General features: G+C 34.7%; 1 protein-coding gene across 8 annotated transcripts in view; it reads right to left on the bottom strand.

Moving 5' to 3' along the window:
• Positions 1 to 23,603, bottom strand: part of LOC140449774 (uncharacterized) — a 170,672-nt gene that overhangs the window by 30,902 nt on the left and 116,167 nt on the right. For 5 of the 8 annotated variants that reach the window (XM_072543116.1, XM_072543141.1, XM_072543131.1 and 2 more), the window contains exons 5-6: positions 16,704 to 16,791; positions 10,728 to 10,910 (exon numbers count right to left, since the gene is read on the bottom strand). In XM_072543116.1, coding sequence (XP_072399217.1) covers positions 10,728 to 10,910; positions 16,704 to 16,791 — 271 coding nt within the window. Of the gene's footprint in view, positions 1 to 10,727; positions 10,911 to 16,703; positions 16,792 to 19,994; positions 20,321 to 23,603 lie in introns of those variants that run through there. The other 3 variants (XM_072543161.1, XM_072543154.1, XM_072543170.1) reach the window with 2 other exon arrangements.

The following is a 23,603-nucleotide window of genomic DNA, read 5'->3' as shown; positions in this document are numbered from 1 at the left end:
CTCCAATGGCGCTACAGTCCAAATCGGCTCTTGACCTCCTCCAAACTATGCCTCCAACCTTGTCGGTCCCGCGCCTATCTTCTCCAGGTTCTCACGTCTAACAGATTTTGCGCTTCCTCTGCCACTTCATTCTCCCATCTTTTCCGTGGCCTTCCTTTTGGTCTTGCTCCCTGCATTTTACTGTCTAGGGATCTTTTCGGCAATCTTTCTGTCCTCGTGTTATTCCACTCTCCCATAATATGCAAAAGTCGTTGAAAGTGGAGTCGTTAGAAAGTGGAACATAAGTTATCAGGCAATTAGTTTTGTATAGATCACCCTCGTTGTGAGTATCGGCATAAACGCACGTTATAGACCTTAGGCAGCTTGGAGTGTTGCTGTAGGCATATTTTGTGTTGTTGCCAAGTTCATGTCACCAATGTTCAAGATTCCACAGGTAGACTGGAATGATTCCTAAAGCCACTGTGAAGAATACAACATCAGTGTAATTTGTAGTCCTTAAACCACTTAATCGATAGGGGTAGCCAGTATTTATTGGTGATAAATACGCTGTAGAAGAGAAGATATTGGTATCTTTACCCTGATTAAAACTCTTCTGGCCAGATGGTTTTCATTTTATCTTATTATTTTTATTACGTTCTTCTTCGCGGTTACCCTCTTCGCTATTGATTTCTTCCACTTTATGGACTTCAGAACACATCGCTGGATACCTCCGCTAGTTTTATTGTAAGCACTTTGTTAATTGTTTATGTTCGTAGCTTTATACCAATTTTAGTTTTAATTGTAAGTAGTACCTAGTTTGTTTTTGGTTTTTCGTTTTTTTTTATTGTTTCGTGTTCTACAGCATTTACGGTTGAGCTTGCATGACGCTTATAACTTGCGAATATTGTTTTGTGGACAAGAAGTCCTATTTGCTTTGGCGCAACTATTTCCCTTGATCCATATACCTTTGATTTAATACTGCAACAATTAGGTAGGTTTGGATTTGTAGTCTACGTTAGATGTGGGCCGTGAGGTAAATCTGTTTGGCGCCTAATAACATATATTCAATTTAAAAGAGAAGTCTCAACGAATCTCCCCATCTCCACTTAAGCATAGCATGCTATACCTTTATTGTAATCCGACAGCCAGCGTAGTGGCTTAGATCAATACCCTAGAATAGACCAACATAACGAAAGATCCGCTTAACTCTTTTTAAAAAGGATTATAATTATCACAAACATAGACGATTATAATGCATAGAATGAACGCCTATTAGGATGGAATAAAAAATTATCCGAGGACTATACAAATAAAAAACGACAACACACAGCCTAAACGTCATAATAAGAAACATGAAGACGGATATACCAGAAAGTAACTTCAAAAATACGATAAACAACAAAGATACACAAACAAAACTAAAGAGGTGCCAGAACAGAAAGATAAAACCTACCATCAATAAGATAAGCAGAACAATTCTATTCTACTTATCTTATTAATGGTAGGACACAGACATTCAGCCCTTGACTTCGAAACCTCCACAAGCTCCATATGCACATTTCCCATGAATGCAGAAAAAGGAGCTGCAGCTGAGGAAATCATCATGAACGAGAAAAGTGACGAAAGAAGCAACAGTGAAGGTGAAGAAAAACCGTCACAAACTAAGAAATGAAAATAATTACACCAACGCTGAGCTGAAAAATGCTGCACAGAATTAATTTAATTCTGTTATTAAATTTGAACACGGAGAATATATCAGTAACATCATATACGCGGATGACACGGTGGTATTTGTTGATAGGTATGACGCCCTCTATGAGTTAATGAATAGAATCACAGAAATAAGTCAGAGATATGAACTTTCACTAAACATTAAGAAAACAAAATGTATGATGATTTGTAAGAAGGAGCAGCAAATTAGAAGAATCAATGTGAATGGTTAACCAATAAAAAGAGTAAAAACTTATATCTACCTTGGTACTAACGTCTGTTAAAATTGGGACCATTCCCTAGAAATGAAATGTAGGGAAGAGAAAGCAAGATATGCATTTCAAAAAATAGCTAAGCTATTCAAATGTCATGATTTATCAGTAACCATAAAAATCAGGTTACTACGATATTATATCTTTTCTATACTGGAAAGTATACTATATATCAACACTGGGCTTGAGTCGTAAACTCTCATAGACCCTACCTGCAAGAAAATTGAGGCTTTCGAAATGTGGCCTTAGCATCGAATCCTGAAGATATCCTATACCGACCACGTTACTAACCAGGACGTTTTATTAAGAATGTAAAAAGGAAAAGAGTTGTTAACTACAATAAAAACAGCCAAAATCGAATACCTCGGTCACATCATGAGGAACAGCGGAAGATATGGGTTGCTGCAATTAATTCTACAAAGAAAAGTAGAAGAAAGACGTGGACCAAGAACGCGAAGGATTTCCTGACTGAAAAATCTACGTACATGGTTTAACACAACAACCACAAATCTTTTTAGAGCAGCAGTGTGCGAAATACAGATTGCCATAATGGTCGCCAACATCCAAAACGGATAGACAGTACAAGAAGAAAAACAATTTGTATATAGCGAAGTTAATAGTTGTTTAGTAGTTATTTTTGGATAATATAAAATTCAAAAATGTCTGACATAACTAATAAAATGTACGTCCTAATAAGTAAGTAATGTACGTACTAATAATAATCCCAATACGTCGGCCTAAAAATGAATATGAAAAAAAAAACAAAAATAATGACAAACACAGATGACCCCAGACGTATAACTATTAATGGCAGTGAGATAGAACAAATCCAGGAATATGTCTACCTAGGCCAAATCCTGAGACTTGACAAAGAGAACCAAAGTGGGGAAATTACTAGAAGAGCAAGACTAGCATGGGCAGGATTTGGAAAACTTAGTTGGATACTTAAGAACCGCAAAATTCCCCGATATTTGAGGAGCAAAGTGTTCAACCAATGCATCCTTCCTATCATGACATATGGATGTCAAACCTGGACCCTAACCAAGGCAAATATGAATAAACTAGCCACAACAGAAAGAATAATGGAAAGAGCAATGTTAGGTATACGACTGTCAGATAAAAAGAGGAACGACTGGGTAAGATCCACAATAAAAGTCGAGGACATAACAACAAAAATTGCCAAAATTAAATGGAGCTTCGCGGGCCACACTGCTAGACAAAAAGACCGACCAACGTTGGAATACTACAATACAACATTGGAGACCTTACGAAAGTAAACGACCAAGAGGAAGACCACAGATGAGATGGGTTGATGATATTAAAAGAATAGCCGGAAGAAATTGGAAATATGTTGCTCAGGATAGAGACCGATGGAAGGAGTTGGGAGAGGCCTATGTCGAAACATGGACGACAGAAGGCTAAGAAGAAAAAGAGAACTAATAATGTAGATATTTTCATAATATTTCAAATTAATTACATTTCTAAAACAAAATAGGAAAAGTTACAGTCCTAGGAAAGCTGCGATTTTTACTAGCGAAGTAGGTACACAAACAGGTGATTTTTCAAATAATGCTCCTGATGGAGTATATTTAATAACCAAGGTTGTTGTTATATTTGGGATTAAAAAAGCTTGTCAAATTTCTGAAATCAGCCAGATAACATTAGATGATGTTGAAGATTTTGGGAACTGTTCAATTTTTTCACATGCGAAAAATCATATCATTTTTTCGCTGTATTACTAGCTACCATTCTACCACAATTTTACAATTATTTCCCGTTCTCCAACCCTTCCTACTCACATTTTAACCCCACTCCATTAGAAATACAGACAGTTGTAAGATAGCAAAGAAAGTCTCACTCTCTTGCCTGTTGTCTCTCGATGATAACAGACATTGTCTCTTGACTGCTGACTGTTGCTAGAAACAGTCGTCCTCTCTTTCGTCTGCTGAGTCCTACTAGGCAGACGTATAATCTCTCTATCGCTACCTATCGCTTGGTACAGACTTACCAAGCTTTTTCTCCACTCTAATTATCTCTCTCGCTTATAGTTACGCGAAAAATATCGCAAGTACTATTTTAAATCGTGTACAGACGCAAAAGTGCTATATCTCGTGTGATCTCAGTGTTAATACCGCGAAACACGTGTTCAGAAACCGGTAACCGGACAGTTTCCCCGTATGAAGAACAACGGCGACTGAAAGCCTCTAAATACCGCGAGTGTGTGTATGTGCAGCAGAAGAATTGGTAAGACTTTATATTAAACTTAATTTGCTATAATCTGTATAACCTTTTACCACATATCCTAATTTATTTGAACCAGCCCTATGTAATACAGTCCTCATTTACTGAAATTATATTTATAATTTCACATATGTACACCCCTTTTTGTACATATTGTGGTCTATTCGAGTCGGATATAAATCATAATCTCTCTCTCACTCTCTATCTCTCTGTCTCACATCTTGATTCTAGATAGTTTGGTACACTTTTGAGTCATATGTAAATCCTCATTCTCTCTGTTTTATCTCATGCTCGATTGAACATATTTTGATCTAATTCGGTTCAGATAAATCTTACCTCTGCTGTAAATCTCATTAGAATTGGTCCTTCGAAATTATGTATTTCTATATATGTGTATATGTTCTTTGATATATATGTATATACGTATGTATTGATAAATCGATATATTGATAGATCGTTGTTTAATAATTCTTATCTATGTAAATTCCAATTTTATGATTCTATTGTTAAAGGACGTTAGAAAGTCAGGTAAAATTACCCATTAATAGATACCTGTGACGTAGTAAAAATTCCAGCCCTTTTGTCAACCAAAGATACTCATTATAATCCCAACTAATTGTATTGTTCTCTGACACGTTTCGCCAGAGGTACACGTCTAGGTAAATAATTTGGGATTTTATCCTATTGTTCTGAATAATAAATTGTTACAAGAATTCTCCGCTGTTATTGTCATTAATCCCTATTATAATAATCGCTTTATTCAAATCGCTTGATGATACAAACTAAATTTTTACAATAATCTCTGCTCTTAGAAAGTATTTGCATATTAATTGCTTTATTAAATCAATTAAAATTATCTCAGTGTTAATTTAAATTAAATTCACGACACCAAATATAATTTTCACACAAAAAACACAAGAAACTGATAATCTCATTACACTCTTATATACATATTTTTTCTCTTCTCTTTGTACCCTTTCCAAGGGTCTCTAGGTTTTATTCTCTTTATCATTCTGTCTGGTACACTCTTATTATACTATATATAACTATAATATACTCCAATTCAAAATGGCAGAACTTGCAGAGTATTTTTATGCAATGCACGTTTCACAAAGAAATATCGCCAGAATTGCGAACGTTGTTAGTTCAAATGAAAAAGGCCTCTCTAATTGTAGAATTAGAGAATATATTACTCAGCTTAGGGCAGCTTATAAATCGTATTTGGATGCTTTGGAAAACCTGGCTGACGACGAAACTATTCTCGAAAGTGAGGAAGTAGATATTACTTATGAAAAATATATGGATGCTTTATGTTTCTTAGAAGAAAAACTGGAAGCTAAACAGGCTTTTAAATTTGATACAAAATTTAAGGCGAATACTTCCAGTAAACACATTGTTAAAAGTACTGATTTGAATATAAATGGCCAAAAAGAAGTTAAAAATACATTTTACTCTGACTCCCTCCCCAATCAGTTCAAAGAGATGAAAGAAATAACTATAAGTACTTCGTTTAGTTCTGCAATTGTTCAAGCTCAGACGCAAGAGCTTCAAAAGCCGACTTATAAAAACACTTCTAATAACATTAGTACTCAAGATGTAATAGGCCAGCCTCTCTTAAAAAATGTGTTACCAGCACAAACAGTCACTTTTCAAAATACTCCAGAACAAAATATGATTACTGAAACTGTAATATCTGCATCTCCCGTGCTTCTTAACATTTCTCCCCCACAAATATTACAAGAATCCAATACCTTGGTTTCAAGTCAAGTTTTACATACACAAAATATTTTAATCTCTGCTCCTATTCTAAAAACTGTCAATTTGTCTCCATTGGTTATTGAAAACTTAACTCAAGTACCGCCTTCTTGCGGTATGCAAGCGGAATTGGCAAATATACCTCCCCAAACTCGTATACAAATTCAAGATATCTCTCAACATGAAACTTTAAATGCTCTAAATATACGACAGGTTAATAAACTCTCTATTCAAGCTCAGAATATATTCACTCCCACTTTCTTACATTTCAATAAAATTCCTACACAAAAATCTATTGATTTATTATTAATTGCAACACCTTGTGAAGGTGATGTACATGTAAATTTTTTGAAAATTATCCCTTCCCGGAATAAATCCATTGTTCCTCCACTAACACACGAAAATCAAATACTCCTCTCACAGCCTCGTATTGACACGGATGTCATCAAATTTCTCTCAATACAAACTGTTCTTACTCATACCACCTCACAATCTAATTCATTAGATTTAGTAGAACCTGCCTTTTCTTCTGTTACCGTGGCCCTACCATTCGTAGAGGGCCAAGTAACAACAGCTCCTGCAGTGCCCAACCATATTCTGTTACTGGAGGCCCAGTGTGCATTGCCGCCTCCTGATATGGTGAACGTTAATGTAACGTGCCCTACTCCGTTGTTTACTGTCCCTCAGGTTCAAACTTTTGTTAACCAAACCACACACTCAGTAGCCTCTCATACTATAAAAAATTATGCAAATATCGACAATATCGTGACCAGCGCCAATAACTTGGAAAGGTTACACATACTTTATTCTCAACTACGCTCGCTTCTGAACATTCACGGTTTCCAACTCTATAAAATATATTTAAATTCTCGTGCCTTTTCAAATGAGCATAATATGATCTTCACTTCAGAAGTTAATCTTGACTTAGTTAGTAGCTTCTCTAAGGTCCTAGGTATTAACAGGTCACCTTATCAAGACGATTTTTCTTTTAAGTTGCCTATTTGTGAAGAGGCGCCTCCCTTAACAAAAAGAAAATTATGTACCTATGTTTCTCGAATGTATAACTCCTTAGGAAAACTCTTATCTTTTAGAGTACACTCTAAATCTTTCTTACAACTTATCTGGTCATTGCCCTTAGACTGGTACAGTGATATACTGGATGACCTATTGAGCCCGGATTGGAAATCATTATTGGATACATTCCAATCAATATCTAAAATTACATTTCCCAGATGCCTGATACTTCCACTGCCTAAATCGGATATGCAATTACATTGTTTCACCGATGCCTCTCAGGACATTTATGCTGCTTGTGTCTATCTTCGAGTCGTGTATAGTGACAACACAGTCACGTCTCGCCTCATAGCATCGAAAACTAGAATAGCTCCACTAAAAAATAAACTAACTATTCCTCGGTTAGAATTGTCTGGTATCTTATTAGGTGTCACTCTTACTAGAAAGGTACTTGAGGTTCTTTCAAAAAACGTCACAATATCTGAAGTTCACATATTTTCAGACATCCTCTTTCAGATACCCTATCCCAGTGGCGTAACTCTTCTCGCCCGCCCCCAGTATGTTCAATTTTTTCACATGCGAAAAATCATGTCATTTTTTCGCTGTATTACTAGCTACCATTCTACCACAATTTTACAATTATTTCCCGTTCTCCAACCCTTCCTACTCACATTTTAACCCCACTCCATTAGAAATACAGACAGTTGTAAGATAGCAAAGAAAGTCTCACTCTCTTGCCTGTTGTCTCTCGATGATAACAGACATTCTCTCTTGACTGCTGACTGTTGCTAGAAACAGTCGTCCTCTCTTTCGTCTGCTGAGTCCTACTAGGCAGACGTATAATCTCTCTATCGCTACCTATCGCTTGGTACAGACTTACCAAGCTTTTTCTCCACTCTAATTATCTCTCTCGCTTATAGTTACGCGAAAAATATCGCAAGTACTATTTTAAATCGTGTACAGACGCAAATGTGCTATATCTCGTGTGATCTCAGTGTTAATACCGCGAAACACGTGTTCAGAAACCGGTAACCGGACAGTTTCCCCGTATGAAGAACAACGGCGACTGAAAGCCTCTAAATACCGCGAGTGTGTGTATGTGCAGCAGAAGAATTGGTAAGACTTTATATTAAACTTAATTTGCTATAATCTGTATAACCTTTTACCACATATCCTAATTTATTTGAACCAGCCCTATGTAATACAGTCCTCATTTACTGAAATTATATTTATAATTTCACATATGTACACCCCTTTTTGTACAGGAACTTTAATAATTATAAAACTTATGTAAATATATGATTTGAGAAGATGAACAGGAAATTTGTAGTTACTAAAATGCTTAAATTTTTATGCATATATGAATGAAAAATGAATCAATCAGATAGTGGGTAAAAATCAGTTTTATAAGGTATCTAAAACACTGTATAATTTTGTTTAACTTGAAAATGCTAACTCTTATACACATCATTCGTTTTAAACATCATCTGCTACGTTTTTAGTCGAATCTCGTCGGTTTTATGCATATAGGAATGGAAAATTTATCATTCAGATTGTGGATAAAATCAGTTTTATAATGTACTTGAAACACTGAAAAATTTTGTTCAACCTTTTCTTCAATAGTCATCAGTACGATGATGATTATTACAATTACAATCTGGTCATAAATGATCAATAAGCAATTTTAATTTAACCTAAATTACTACTATTCCTTAAAATTAAGAGCTTAGCCTATAGCGTCTCTTATATAAACTAACAAGATAGTGTACTATTCTAACATGCACACGTGCCAAGCACTATGCTCTGCTCTTCACTATCACTATAACTAGTTCAAAAAGGTCTGGATTGCCTCAATATTATTCTCATGCCTATGAAGTCGTTGCTTGTGACTTACTGCCATCATGATGATTATATTCACAGTTTCCATTCTTAGATCCTTATGGAGATCACTGTTTGCCACGCACCAAGAAGCATCTACAATGTTTCGCAGTATTTTGTTCTGGTATCTTTGTATTATTGTTATATTCTTCGGTCTAGCACACCTCAGAATGGGCATCCATAGGTCCATACAGATCTCAATATTTATGTGGAAAGTAGTAACTTATGATGGATGGACAGAGTGGTTTCTTTTAACTAGCCAATACATTTTTTTTATATAAATATATTTAGTTCTTCGCTTTTTTTCATTACGTGAGCCTTCCATCATAGTTTGGCATCTAATGTTATACTTAAAACACTTAGCAGTATGTACATATGGTAGTTGGGTATTGTTGACTAAAACCGGTATGTATTGTATTTTTTGTTGGTAAAATTAATATAAACAGATTTAGTCTCATTCAACCTAATTCTCCATTTTTTTTGTCCATTTCGTCCCTACTGCTTCGATAGCCGTATTTGGCCATATCATCAGCAAAGGTGACAATTGTGTTGTCTTACAGTACAGGTATATCATACGTGTGTAGTAGGTATAGAACCAGACCCAACACACTGCCTTGTGGAACACCTACTTTAATTTCTTTTAAGTCCAAAAAAACAGTCTTCCTGCTCAATTCCTGTTTAATTCTAAAATGCTTTTTATTTATGCACGACTGTAAAAGTTGTAAGTACTGTTTGGGCAAAGATCTTATATCATATATATATATATATATATATATATATATATATATATATATATATATATATATATATATATATATATCTATATATATATCTCTATATATATATTTATATATATATATATATATATATATATATATATATATATATATATATATATATATATCTATATATATAATCAAATATATATATATATACATACATATATATATATATATATATATATATATATATATATATATATATATATATATATATATTTATTTACTGTTTATCGTTCTTACTCGACGAAAAGAGTACAAAAATGATGAAGATTTATTGATAGGTAAATTATTGATGCATAGTGGAGTATAAATATTCGTAGCATCGCTCTGAATGGCTTGATTAAGCTTGGATGTACAGTTTACGTTAATCGCTAACGACATTCACTACACATTCTTTTCTTCTAGCGACCTTTCGATGATATTTGTGATTCTATGCACCTAGTCGATTGTTGAGTGCTTATTCCTAAATCCAAATTAACGTATGGGAATATAATTGGTTTAAATCTCTGGAGGAGAAATTTCACAAAAAGCTCCTATATCACATGGAGCAGAGATATCGGTCTGTATGACGAAACCTCGGGTAATGGTTTTCTTGGTTTAGAAATCATAATAACTTCGGCCCTTTTTCCATATCATTGGTACAAATTTTAATCTGAATGCAGCATTAATTCGGTTTGTTAGATTTACGATAGCTCTTCAGGGAAGATTTTTCAGCAGCTCACCAGTTAATATTTTCCTTTATTTCTACGAGCTGCTCGTTATTTGAAAACGTAAACTCATATACAGATCATTCATTTCAAATATCGTCTCATACTTTAGTTGAATCTGGGGAGACTTAATGATACTAAGATTGTCCACTGGAAGTCAGTTGGTTGTCATCAACTGTTGCTGAAGAGCATGTTGATGAATCTTTAGCGCGCAGGACAGAAAATACTAATAAACGTGTGGCAGTAATAAAATAACCCTAGATATGCGACCAGATACAACAACGGCAAATGTGTCCATGGTAAAAAATTAGTTATTTAATTGAAATAAAAGTTTTTAACAACGAACACGTGTGTTAATAAAATATAACTTTAAAAAAATATATAAATACCTTCTCCTTCGTGTACCCATTTGACAGATCTTTTCATTCGTTTCACGTACATCGACTGACCCTTGCTGCTCTTGTTACTAATGTCCGACAACGAACTGGATATCCTGTGGGCTAGCTTAATCTGATCCTCGACCGTTGGATGAAAACCTTTTTCGTAAAATGCCGAAGAGGCAAATACTTTTCCTAAAAATATTAACAATTACTATTTTAATATTGTTGATAAGAATTTTCAACACATTTTATAACATAATAATATCAACATGTAAATATATTCAACAAGGGAAAAATTATTTTTCTTAAAGAAATCTTGAATTGGTAGCTTTTATTAGAGTATCATTCATCATCATTATACGTTTTGAGTCCATTGCTGAACATAGGTCTCTCGTAAATAATTTCATTGCATCCGATCTTGAGCATCTTGAATCCAGTTGTGCTGGATGTGGTTGATATCGTCTGACCACCTCGTTCGATGAGGTCCTCTAGTATGATAAGCATCGGGTCTAGGTCTCCATTCTAAACTTTTCTTGGTTCATCTTCCATCTCTCACTCTGGCAACATGTCCTGCCCAGTTCCATTTCAGCCTTGTAATTATTTTAAATGTGTCCGTAACACCAGTTTTTTTTCTAACTACATATTTAATTTGAAAATCTGTCTCTGAAGGATATATTCAACATTGACCTATCCATTGTACTATGCCACTTGTATCTTTTTATTACTTTTCTGGCCAGATTCAATGTTTCTGCTCCATACGTTAGAATTTGATCTAACGATTTCCCTCAGTTTTCCGTAAGCTGCCCATGTTAGTCCGATTCTCCGGTTTATCTCTGTTGTTTGATTGTATCTTTCTAATTTAATCTCGTGGTCCATATACTTATAGTTAGGTATAAACTTGTTAAATTGGTATTCCATTAGTTGAAATGTTTTTGGCCAGTACAAGTTTGGTCATGTATTGTATTTTGGAAAAGTTAATTTTAAGGCAAACTCGTGTACCAGAGCTCTAATGGCTTCTTGATCTACCCTGTCTGTAATAAGGACTATGTGGGTTTTTTAGAAACTCCCCCTTTATGTTGACTTCAATATTTTCTCAAATATTGTTTCTCATAGCACTCTACAATAAAGCGGTAAATAATTTAGGTGTCTCCTCACCTAATACCAATCTCCAAGGAAAATGTGTTTGTGTCGCCATAGTATATTCTCACTGCAGCTGTTGCGCTATTATACATTCTGAAGAAAAGTTGTGTACATAATATTGCGCTCCGTAAGAGCTCTCAACATGAAAGCGGTACTGGACTTAGCCAAATATTTTCTCAAAGTCTAAATATTAATATCAATGGCTTGTTGTATTCTATATATACTCCTAAATACGGCTTGCTCTAGTAGTTGGTGAAAATCTAGTTTAGATCTCGGCCTGTTAATAATTATTCTTTAAGGAACTTATATAAATGAAATAACAAGCTGATAGGACTGTAGTTTCCAATTTCTGTTACATCTTTTTTTTTTCATGTAATATTATCATAATGACACTATTCTATTTTTCTGTTTTAATTTCTTCCAAGAGGCAGGCAATATAAAGAGTTTTTAAAGCTTTTATGACGCATTCGCCTCCTAGTTTTATCATTTCGCTTACAATGCCATCTTTTCCAGATGGTTTGTTGTTTCTTCTTTGTATTGCTGAGATTTCTACTTCTGGAATCTGAGCATCTCGACTATATAATTTTTATTTTTAAAATTTTCATTTCATTTTTAAAATAAGAACTTAAAATTTTAATTCTCTTTATACTTTTATTATTATAATAACGTAAGCACAAACGAAACAAACTGTTTTAAGTAATTTCTAATAAAACTTAAGTGCTCATCCGAAAAAAAAATACATAAAAAATCAGAAATACAGTATTCTTATCACTTTTAAAAGTGCAAAGGTAGCTGTTGGTATTCTATTATTATTCTTTTGTTCTTGTTGATGTGAGTAAACTGTCAAGTCGAATCAAGTGTCAAACACAATTTGAAGTTGAATTGTGTTGATTTAATCTCAAGAATTATGGTTGTAAATAGAAATCGGCTGCTATTATTACGTTGCTTCAAGGCGAAAGACGTGTGCGATAGGTTGCTCAAAAGTATCAAATATCCAATAGTACTGTGCACCCTATTTTTACACGTTTCTTGGCAACCGGAGCTTACACTAGATGACCTGGAACCGGTCCACAACGAAGAACTAGAACGAACAATTAGACGAACGCTTGAGAAGCAAATCACACACCTCCAGCCATCGAGTTGCGTGGCTTTAGTTTGCCAGAAACCATGCTCATTTTACTGTACATAATTGGAGGCACGATTTATTTACCGATAAGTCCAGGTTTACCTTGCGGTCTCCAGATGGCCGTGGTAAAGTATGTACCTTCAGTCCTAGGGTAGGGTATCAAGCCTCAATTATGTTGTGGGCTGGAACTTCTCTAGAGGCACGTACAAAATTGTACATTGTTCCGAGAGGCTCTATAACAGCTGCCAGATACATTGATCAAATTCTAAAAGATTTTGTTGTATATGATTGTTGTTTTGTTGTAAATGATTTTGTTCTGATGCATGATAATGCCAAACCTCACAGTGCGAGAATCACTCAACAGTTTTTAAACGAAGTAAACTTGTAATGCATTGGTCAGCATTGAGTCCAGGCGCAAATCCAATCGAACAAGTTTGGGCGAAGGATACGAAGTCGCGTTCCTGCCCCTTTAACCTTAAATCAGTTACAAGATGCCCTTTTAAAGGAATGGGAACTTATTCCATAACCGGACATTTCTCATTGCCAAGTAAAATTTAAGCAATAATTCGAGCACGTGGAGGAAACATTCTTTATTAAAATCAATTTATCCGGACACATGATTTAAGTTTTTATTAATTGATCGTCATTTTATTACAACATTTACTTACGTTTTTTGACGTAATTTTTAAATTGTTATCTTTCTAAAGAGTTTTGTTCAAAAGTTAAATTTTTATTAGAAATTACTTAAAACAGTTTGTTTCGTTTGTGTTTACGTTATTAAAATAATAAAAGTTTAAAGAGAATAAAAATTTTAAGTTTTAATTTTAAAAATGCTGGTTTTTTCGTGCCGGTAAGTGTATATGGCATGTCCTTGTTTATTTTTTAACTTATAAATATTCCTCGTTCCAGCACTTAACTTTCGTTTTAGAACTTTTAATCTTTTGTTTTATTTTATAGTATTAGCTGTTATTTTTGTTAAAGTTACTTATGCCTTCATAATGGCTTTTAAAAGGTTTTTTTTTGTAAATTCCTTAGCTCTGCAAAGTTTGTTGTGTGCTTATATTTCATTTCCCTACTTTTTGCATTAGGTTTCTTGTGTCTTTTAATTTTCCTTATTTATTTGGCTTGGCACTTCTGTGCCTTCTTTAGGGTATCCACCAACATTTTGTTAAGCTGTTGTTTCTGTAGGTTACTTTCTATTTCTTCCTGGTATGCCCTTGTGTAAGTAATCGCAGTGTATAATACATTTTTAGTCCTTGTTACCATATTTCTTTTTTCCTTCTTTACGTTTAAGACAATCTTTGCTTTAACCATGAAAAGTTGTGAACAGCATCTCTTTTGTTGGTAAATATAGAGTCAATTTCGTTCTTGTTTAAACTATCTGGTGATTGCCAAGTCGACTTTGTTTGGTTTTTTTTTAATGCTTGTTCATGACATATAGCCTGTGTTGCAAGAAATTCTATAAGAGTTTAAACCCTTTCATTTATATCGCCATATTCGTGAGGTATAAGTGCAAACTCTGAATCATTCTGCTTGTGGTCTATTGTGGCGTTTAGGTCTGCCATCAGTATAGTAGAGTTGGTAGTTGCCTCTTGTATCGCGGTGTTAATGTCATCGTAGAACCATTCAACTTCTTCGTCTGTATGGGTACTGGAAGATGCGTATACCTTGATGATCTTAAATCTAATGTTTTCATTTACCTTACATATACGATATATGACTCTATCACTTATGCTTTTAGTTTTAGTTTCTCGTTTTGTTTGCTCAGGTGGCTGTCAATCAAATATTACCGTCGGTAGGTGATGATCTGTCATTTTCTGTACATGTCCGTACCAAATAAGCTGTTTTTTCTGTATTTCTTCTATGATGGTGGTTATTTTGTCCATGATTTGTCTTATTTCTGTTACATTACTAAATAAAAAACCATAAACCCTGTGTTTACTGAACTTAAACTATACTGGGGTGCAAAATTAACCTGACACTCAATTTTTTTTGTTTTTTGTTGGTGTTTAGATCGAAACTTTTTTAATTTGTTTGGAATTGTATTTTATGCCTTATTAGCGACAAGTTTTTTTCTTGTTTGAACCTGTTTAGATGTTTTTTGCGAACAAAAACACTTTTACACATACGTTTTGTTATTAATGTGAAATATTGGCTTAGTATTAATTTAAGTTTATTGTGGTACTGTACCTGATTATAAGTTCGGCTGTAGGTTTTTGATTGTCTCCTGTTTAAAACTTGCATTAAAAAAATTATGACACCAGAAGAAGTAGCACAAGCTATTGCTATACAGGATGATGGGCGGAGCATTCGTTACATCGCAAATGCTTTAGGAATTTCTCGAAGTACAGTGTTTGATGCAATACAAAGATTTCGGGAAATAGGACAATACACTAGGAGACCAGGTCAAGGTAGACAAAGAACCACAAGTCAAGTTGAAGATCGCTTTCTTAGGTTACAAGCATTACGCGATCGTACATTATCAGCACTAGTACTTGTTCAACGATTAAATGATGTCTATAGAAACACAGTTTCCGTTTATACCGTTCGAAGACACTTAAATGAATTGGATTAAGGTCTATAATACCTGTCACGGGACCTCTTTACACTTCGCCCGCGAACATCTTAATTGGAGTGTTGACGATTGGAGTGCTGTGCTTTTCACGGATGAATCAAGATTTAACAGATACTCATCGGATGGACGGCTTAGGATATGGAGAAGAACTGGTGAACGTTATCAGCAATGTTGTTTTGCTCCGAGAGTTAAATTTGGTGGAGGTGGTATAATGGTGTGGGCAGGCATTTCCCTAGAGGCTCATACAGAACTTGTTACAATTCAAGGGGGCAGTTTGAACGCTCAACTGTATATTCAGCAATGTTTGGAAGATCATGTAGTGCCATTTGCCCCATTTATTGGAGAAAACTTTCGTCTAATGCAAGATAATGCTCGTCCGCACATCGCAAGAATAACACGGGATTATTTGGATGAAGTTGGAATTCGTTTATTACCATGGCCGCCAAGAAGTGCAGACTTAAATCCAATAGAGCATGCATGGGATATTCTGGGACGACGTATTCGACGTAACCATGGTGAGTTTGAAACCATGAATGATTTGGAGCAAGCAGTTCGTGACGAATGGGAGCAAATCCCTCAAGCAGACTTTGCTACCTTGATCCGAAGTATGCCTGATCGAATAAGGGCCGTAATTAGGGCTCGTGGAGGTAATACACTCTACTAAACATTGTTTTCCATAAAAATTGTTTATATTAAAATAAAAAATAATATTTTTTTCTTTGCGGATTTTTAAATTTTTTGAATTGTTTATTGTTGTTTCTGAGTAACATTCTTAAGTTGTAATAAATTTGACGTTTAAATTTTGTCTATTATTAAATACTTAATTGGGAACATCTTAAACTCTTTTAAACTCCAGTTTTTAGGAAAAATCATGTGTCCGGTTAATTTTGCACCCCAGTGTAGTTTGACCACCTCGCGAAATTTATAACAAATTCGGAAAAATATTATGTGTATAAAAATGTATATAAAAATAAATAAGTGATATCTGATGTACTATAACAGGCAATCTCGATCCCATATTTAGTTTTTTCGATGTAACATTGCTTCCATGTTCTAGCCTTGCTACCTTAACATTTTTCTATAGCCGCATGTCTCAAATAAAGCTAACTGCAACCTAACAGGAGTTAGAAACAAAAATACTTACGACTTTTAGTAGGTTTAATTTGTTCTCCATCGGCGGGAGTGAAGATTTTTTCAAGGTTAATTGGTGGTTTTGGGGGAGCATTTTCATCCTTTAAAAAAATATTTTGATTTGAATAACTTTAGCTTGTAGATATAAAAATTGAATTATTACACTTTAACAAAAACGTCTATATAAAATGTGTATATGTACTAGTGTATATATACATATCAGGGATTAACTGGCGGTCATTATGACAGCTGTTAAGTGATTTATGTTTAGTTTGGTTTGGCATTTTATCGCCAGAACAACGCTTTCAAATTGTGCAAATTTATTTTGAAAATCATGGTTTTGTTCGGAATACGTATCGGGCACTACGTCCATTTTATGGTCAACATAGACCTCCATCAGAGCAATTAATTCGATTAACCATGGTCGATTCGATTAACCACTAATTCGATTAACCGAATCAGTATATCCGATATCGTGCACAGCAGTTGGATATGTGTCCATCCACTTTATGGAAGATTTAGCGAAAAGATCCTTGTTTGCGTGCTTACAAAATCCAAATCGTGCAAAAATTGAAGTTACACGATCGTCTAGCAAGGCGTAGATTGCCGTTGATCCTGATTTTCATAAGAGAATTTTGTTTAGCGATGAAGCTCCACTTTTGGTTGAATGGCTATGTCAACACACAAAACTGCCGTATTTGGAGTGAAGATAATCCTCAACTGTATGTTGAGACACCATTACATCTAGAAAAACTGACTGTTTGGTGTGCTTTTTGGGCTGGTGAAATCATTGGTCACTATTTCTTCAAAAAAAAAAAAAATTCTGGTCAGAACGTTACAATCAATAGTGACCGATATACAGCCATAATTACTGAACTTTTTATTCCTCATTTGAACAACAATGATGTGCAGAAGCTGTGGTTTCAACAAGACCGCGCAACATGTCACACAGCTCGTGCCACAATTGATTTATTGAAAGAAACGTTTGGTATAATAATAAAATATTCTTCAAGTCAGTTTTTTGAAATGGCGTCGTTAAATTAATTTTATTTTGGATTTCATACGCACAAGACCTATTTCTATTTTCCAAAATTAGTTTGTAAGAAACATCTTCATCTAGGTCATTACCAATATAAGAGACTGTACAAACAAATATTTGTGTCTTTGGATCGCTTAAACAATTAACTAAATATAATTCTTCTCCATAAGGCAAAAGATAATTTGCTTTGTGACTACTGTCAAAGTCCACTTTGAAAGGACTTTCATCAAGAATAAACCTTTTATGTTTCTGAGAAAAGTGGTCTAATAAATCATAGTTTTACGTTTCGGACCTGTGAATTGGCCTCCAAGGTCGTGCGATTTAACACCGCCAGACTTTTTTTCTGTGGGAATATGTGAAGTCGCTAGTCTACGCCGATAAGCCTGAAACGATTGACCACTTGGAGAATAACCTTCGCCGCGTTATTGCCGATATACGGCCACAAATATTGGAAAAAGTCATCGAAAATTGAACTTCCAGATTAGACTACGTCAGAGCCAGCCGTGGCGGTCATATGCCAGAAATCATATTTAAATTAAAATGCCAAACGGTTATCTTTTAAATAAAGTCAATTTCGTGTTTGTTTTATTCCAATGCAAAACTCTATACCTTTAAAAAAACACCCATTACGTCATATAAAAACCTTTAAAATGACGGTTTTATATGTTTTTATGCTTATTTGTTGCTTAGAACGCAAAATATGTCGAAAATTTCATTTTTTTATAAATGGTAATAACTTTTTTATACATAAACTTAGAACCTGCATATTACCGGAATGTCGAGTCTTGAGGTGTTTAAAATATGATCAAAATTTAAAAGCGATCGGTCAAATAGTTTTAAAGTTATTTTATTTTTGTTTATTCCAAATGAATTTTTTTGCAACTAAGTCAGAAAATGATAAACTTTCCGTTATTCTACGAATGACTTATGACAGAAAACGGATTATTCTATCAACAATATTGCAAAATTATTTTGCAAAAACATAAAAATATTGAAAAGCTTTAGTATATAAAGCAGAACATGTGGATTCACTACCTCTTAGATGTAACGCACAACTGTCATGTTGCCTCTAATGAACACCAATTCCATACACAATAGTTCTCCATACTATAATTCCAACAGTGTGATGCACACGTCTTTCCATAGAAAATTGAGAATCTCGTCTTTCACAACGTCACCTTCTCACTCTTAAACAGCCATTGTCCATAGCCAAACAGAATCTGGATTCATCACCAGAGATAAAATAGATCACTTCGGTGCCTACGAGTGAGACGTAATACAAACTGAGGATGGTATGAAGTAAGTCCAAAACTTATGATTCGGTGATAAACAGTTCGCATTTTAATAGTTACATTTACTTCAAACCACTAGTCTTCAATTGGCCTTGTGCACGTGTGGCGATCTTGGCGTGTGAACATTCTTCCGACACGCCCTATACCTCTAGCTCTTAGTGTACAGCATTCATTTAATCTTCACTTGTCTATTGCTGGACGTAGATTTCTTTCATAATTTTTCCTCTTTTCTGATCTTGTACCTCTTACATCAAATTCCTAGGGCAATGTTTTAGATCGTCAGTCTACCATTGGTCTAACAATTGGTCTTCATTCCAGTATCCCCTTTGCCTATCTGTTAGTGAAACGCCCAACATAGCACGCTTCATCGCCCTTTGAGCCACACGGATCGTTTGTACTGTTCTCCTTGTCATGGTTAAAGTTTCCGCTGCGTAAGTCAACACTAACAAAACACACTGATGGTTTTTCTTTTAAGACATGTCAGACGATTTGAAAATGTGGTTCAAGAAGCTCAACGGTTTGGTTATCTTTTCCTATGCAATGCCGTACCTGACAACAAATCACCACCGTATTGGTACTTTAATGTACCTTCGTGTATCCCTTCAGAAATATGTGATTTTTTTCCTCTCTTATTTCGACCGGTACGCACACTGCCACAACGAGGTTGTATGCAAACACAACACTACAAATACCCTGACTCGGCACTGACACGGAACGACCACGGCACGAATATGTATAAATCGACCTTTCCTAGGTGTTCTTTTTTCTACGTCACTTAGTATATTCTTTATTATATTTCTCAAATACTTTTATTTATTGCTTTTTGATGTTATAGTGATTGTCCCGCTGTGATAACGAGAAACCCAACAGTTTAAAAAGTCACAGAATGTTTGCTTTAAAATGTCATGGTAAATTTAGGTAATCTAGTCTCTACGTAAGCTAATGATGATAATAACAAAACTGCTATACCTACCGATTTAACTTTGAATACTTTTTCCGTAAGTTTCTTAAGAAACTGCTTGGTAGAAGGATCCTTACTATCGGACGGCTTGAAATTTTTAGAACCTTCTAGAACTTCGTTAATGCTCGCACTTCTTGTTATTCCGAATAATTTTGAAGGCCAGTTACTGGAGGGGGTAGATGGTGCCGATAAAGGAACATATTTAGAACTTGTGCTTTTGTTTATACTATAGGATTCTTTATATGAAGAATACGAGGAAGATGTGTTTTCGTTTTTAGAATCGACAATTTTTGAAAGAAGCCTCATTTTTGTTTGTTCACTACAATTTTATTGATGTTGAAAAAGGAGTAGAGTAGTTTTTTATTTTTACCATAATTCTACTTGTATTAAAAGGTGGTAATAAGTAAAGCTTACCGCAGATATAATATAAAGTTTAAAATACAATATAAGAGCGTTTCAAGTTATTATCGAGTAAATACTAAAATTATTGTTCTATTTTCTTATAGCATTTTAATACAATTTACTATATTTATTGAGATTAAGCCACAATTTTACTTTATAATATGTTGATTTTGACGTTTCGATTTCTATTTCAGAAATAGTTCTCAAAATATAAAACATTAAAGGAAAGGACAGTTAAGATTTGATTTTACGTATAGTGCCTCTGTATATTCGTTTATCCGTATTTCATCCTAACAGGAATCATCAGAGCGATTGGTACAGAAGCCCTAAACGTGAAAACAAATCTTTTTCGTCAAAGGAAGCAACAATAAAATGGCTTCGATTTGGGCGCTATAGCGACATATGATAATACATCTCGAAAGTAGAAATCCAAAGATTTCTATTGACGAAACCAAAATTCAGATTTTTGCTTTAATCTGCGCCTTTTACAAATTGGCAAGGCAAAACAGACGATGCTGAAAGATGTAATAGAGATATGGAATAATCTAAAAGTTGCATCCCACAACATATCCTCTCATCTAAGCAAAAATCTTTGGCGAATTGGTTTCTTGTACCCCTAAAGAGTATACCGAAATAAAGGACAGGACAGTTAAGACTTAATTTCACGTATAATGCCTCTGTATATTCGCTTATCCGTATTTCATCCTAGCAGAAATCATCAAGTAATATTAACGTTTATTAAACTTTACACGTATATTATCGGTTTTTTTCCTCATAGCACCCCTCCTTTTCTACATCCCTATCATCTAAGCCCCCGCTCTATAGCCGCATACAACTTCAAAAAAACACTACTCGCAACTAACGTTGCTCGCCTTCCTTAAAAGCTCTTGGAAAAAATTGAGCAGCTTTTCTGAGTATTGACCAGAGACCAGCGTCCTTTTCCGTACCACCGATCGAGTATTGATCGACCGGCTCCGTCCCACCTCTGTTCTAGGCTGAGTAAGGGTACGTTCATAACGAAGACCATCGCGTCGTATCCTCGCCTAGATCATAGCACTGACAGTTAACGCTCGCATTTAAAATAATGCATTTATTTTACCACGTAGTGTCGATCGTAGAGGACTAGGGTCGAGGGTCGAAAAATACTAAGCTCGATTACTATGGTCCAAGTCTATGGTCCGATACCTGGCTCGAGGCTGGGCACTGCCCTTTGACGGTGAACGCATTTTTAAAATATTGCATTTATTTTACCTGGCGATGATAATATGATACCATCCTATGGTCCGAGCGAGGGTCGGCGCCTCGTTATGAGCGCACATTAAGTGGGCGCTTATAACGAGGCGCCAACCTCCGACCCTCGCTCCGACCATAGGATCGTATCGATCGCCAGGTGAAATAAATGCATTATTTTAAATGCGAGCGTTCACCGTCAGTGCTATGATCTAGGCGAGGATACGATGCGATGGTCCCCGTTATGAGATCAGTTGTTCCTCGGTTGTTGAGTATTGACCAATGATCGTCCTTTGTCTCACACATCCGAGTGATTTTGTTTACAAGGATTCATCTTTTTATTGCGAAATTCTAAATGAGATAAAAACTAGAAAGATGGAATACTTGGGGCACATTGTGAGAGGTGAAAAGTACGAACTTTTAAGAAATATCATGCAGGGCAAAATTAAGGGCAAAAGAAGTGTGGGAAGAAGAAAAATATCGTGGCTTCGTAATCTACGTGAATGGTTCAGGTGTAGTTCGATTGAACTTTTTAGGCGCGCTGCTAACAAAGTCGCAGTGGCCATGATGATTTCCAATCTCCGCTAGGAGTGGCACAAGAAGAAGAAGATCTTTTTATTATTATTGTACATATTGTATAGAAGTCAAGTTTATTTTGTTCATTATTTGAATAGATTTTTAGATTAAAACTTTTACTGTTATCTACCCGTTAAATTAATTTTGATTTCTTATTTTTTTATATGAAAATATTGTTTCACTCAATAATAAAGGCCTAAATTTTGTCCAGAATAACCGTTTTATTTTTGAGGAACGCACTTCAATTATATAATATTAGCAATTGTTTTTAATACTTTGTATAAATAGCATTTGTCATTTTATAGAATGACTAAGTACTAGGGAAAGTATGTAATCATTTTATTCACTAGAATAATATTAATAAAAAGTGATAACAATCTTTATTCTTTAATAAATTCTTTACATATTCTATAAAATTTTTCTCATCGCTATTTATACACTGATCAAAAAGAAAAAGGAGTCTCTTATAAAGATGTTCGTAGTTTTAAACTAATTCTTTTTATAATTATATTATTTTTATTTAATTACATCGAAGGCTTTTCGCTATAAGTATACTGAACTTTTTGACTGAACTGTAAATTTTCTTGAGGAAAACAAATTGATGAATGTGAAAAATTTGATATGAAAAATGTGAATTTTTTAAATAATAGCGTTACTAACAATCTTTTTAAAACAAAATTAGATCGTATATGGACTCCTCTAACTCGCCGGACTTCTGCATAACGTTCAGGCATGCTTTCAATTACATTTCGAATAGTTTCTGTATTTAGTTGTTGTTTTCATTCTTTTTCGACATGTTGTAGGTTTCTTAGTACCTGTAGATCCTGTAAGCGCTTCCCGAGTGTATCCAAATGTGTTCAATGAAATTTAAATCTGGACTCCTCGCTGGCCACTGCATAACCTAGATATTGTGAGTAGTCAAATAATTTTGCACTATCCTGGATACGTGCGGTCTCGCACTATCTTGCTAAAGGATAACTTCTGAACCCATATTTTTAGTAAATGGGACAACATGTGGTTTAACAACTTTACTAGGTCAAAGCGGCCATTTAAAGTTATCACACCCCAAACCATAACTAACCCTCTACCAAAAGCGTTGGTTGGTGGAGTCTTGAACTGTGAAGTCCAAAAAGCGCTCGCCTGGTTTTCTCCAAACTCAAACAGCGACCAACCCGATTTAAAAGAAATCTGGACTCGTCAGTAAACATCACGTTATTATCAACAAAAATTCAATAAAAGAATAAATGTCATTCCAAAATGTTGCCAAGTTTTGCTTTTTTATTGAATATAAGACAAAAGAAGATAAAAAACTTGTTTTTTCTTTTATTTATAAAAATTATATGTATCTACTGGGTAGGGGTACATATTTAAGTTCCTAGCTAATGCAATAAACAATTTACATTAAATTACATA

The sequence above is a fragment of the Diabrotica undecimpunctata genome, chromosome 1 (genome assembly GCF_040954645.1).
Source record: "Diabrotica undecimpunctata isolate CICGRU chromosome 1, icDiaUnde3, whole genome shotgun sequence".
NCBI lineage: Eukaryota > Metazoa > Arthropoda > Insecta > Coleoptera > Chrysomelidae > Diabrotica > Diabrotica undecimpunctata.
The sequence above is the reverse complement of the archived record's forward strand: the minus strand, read 5'-3'. Positions and strand labels throughout refer to the sequence as shown.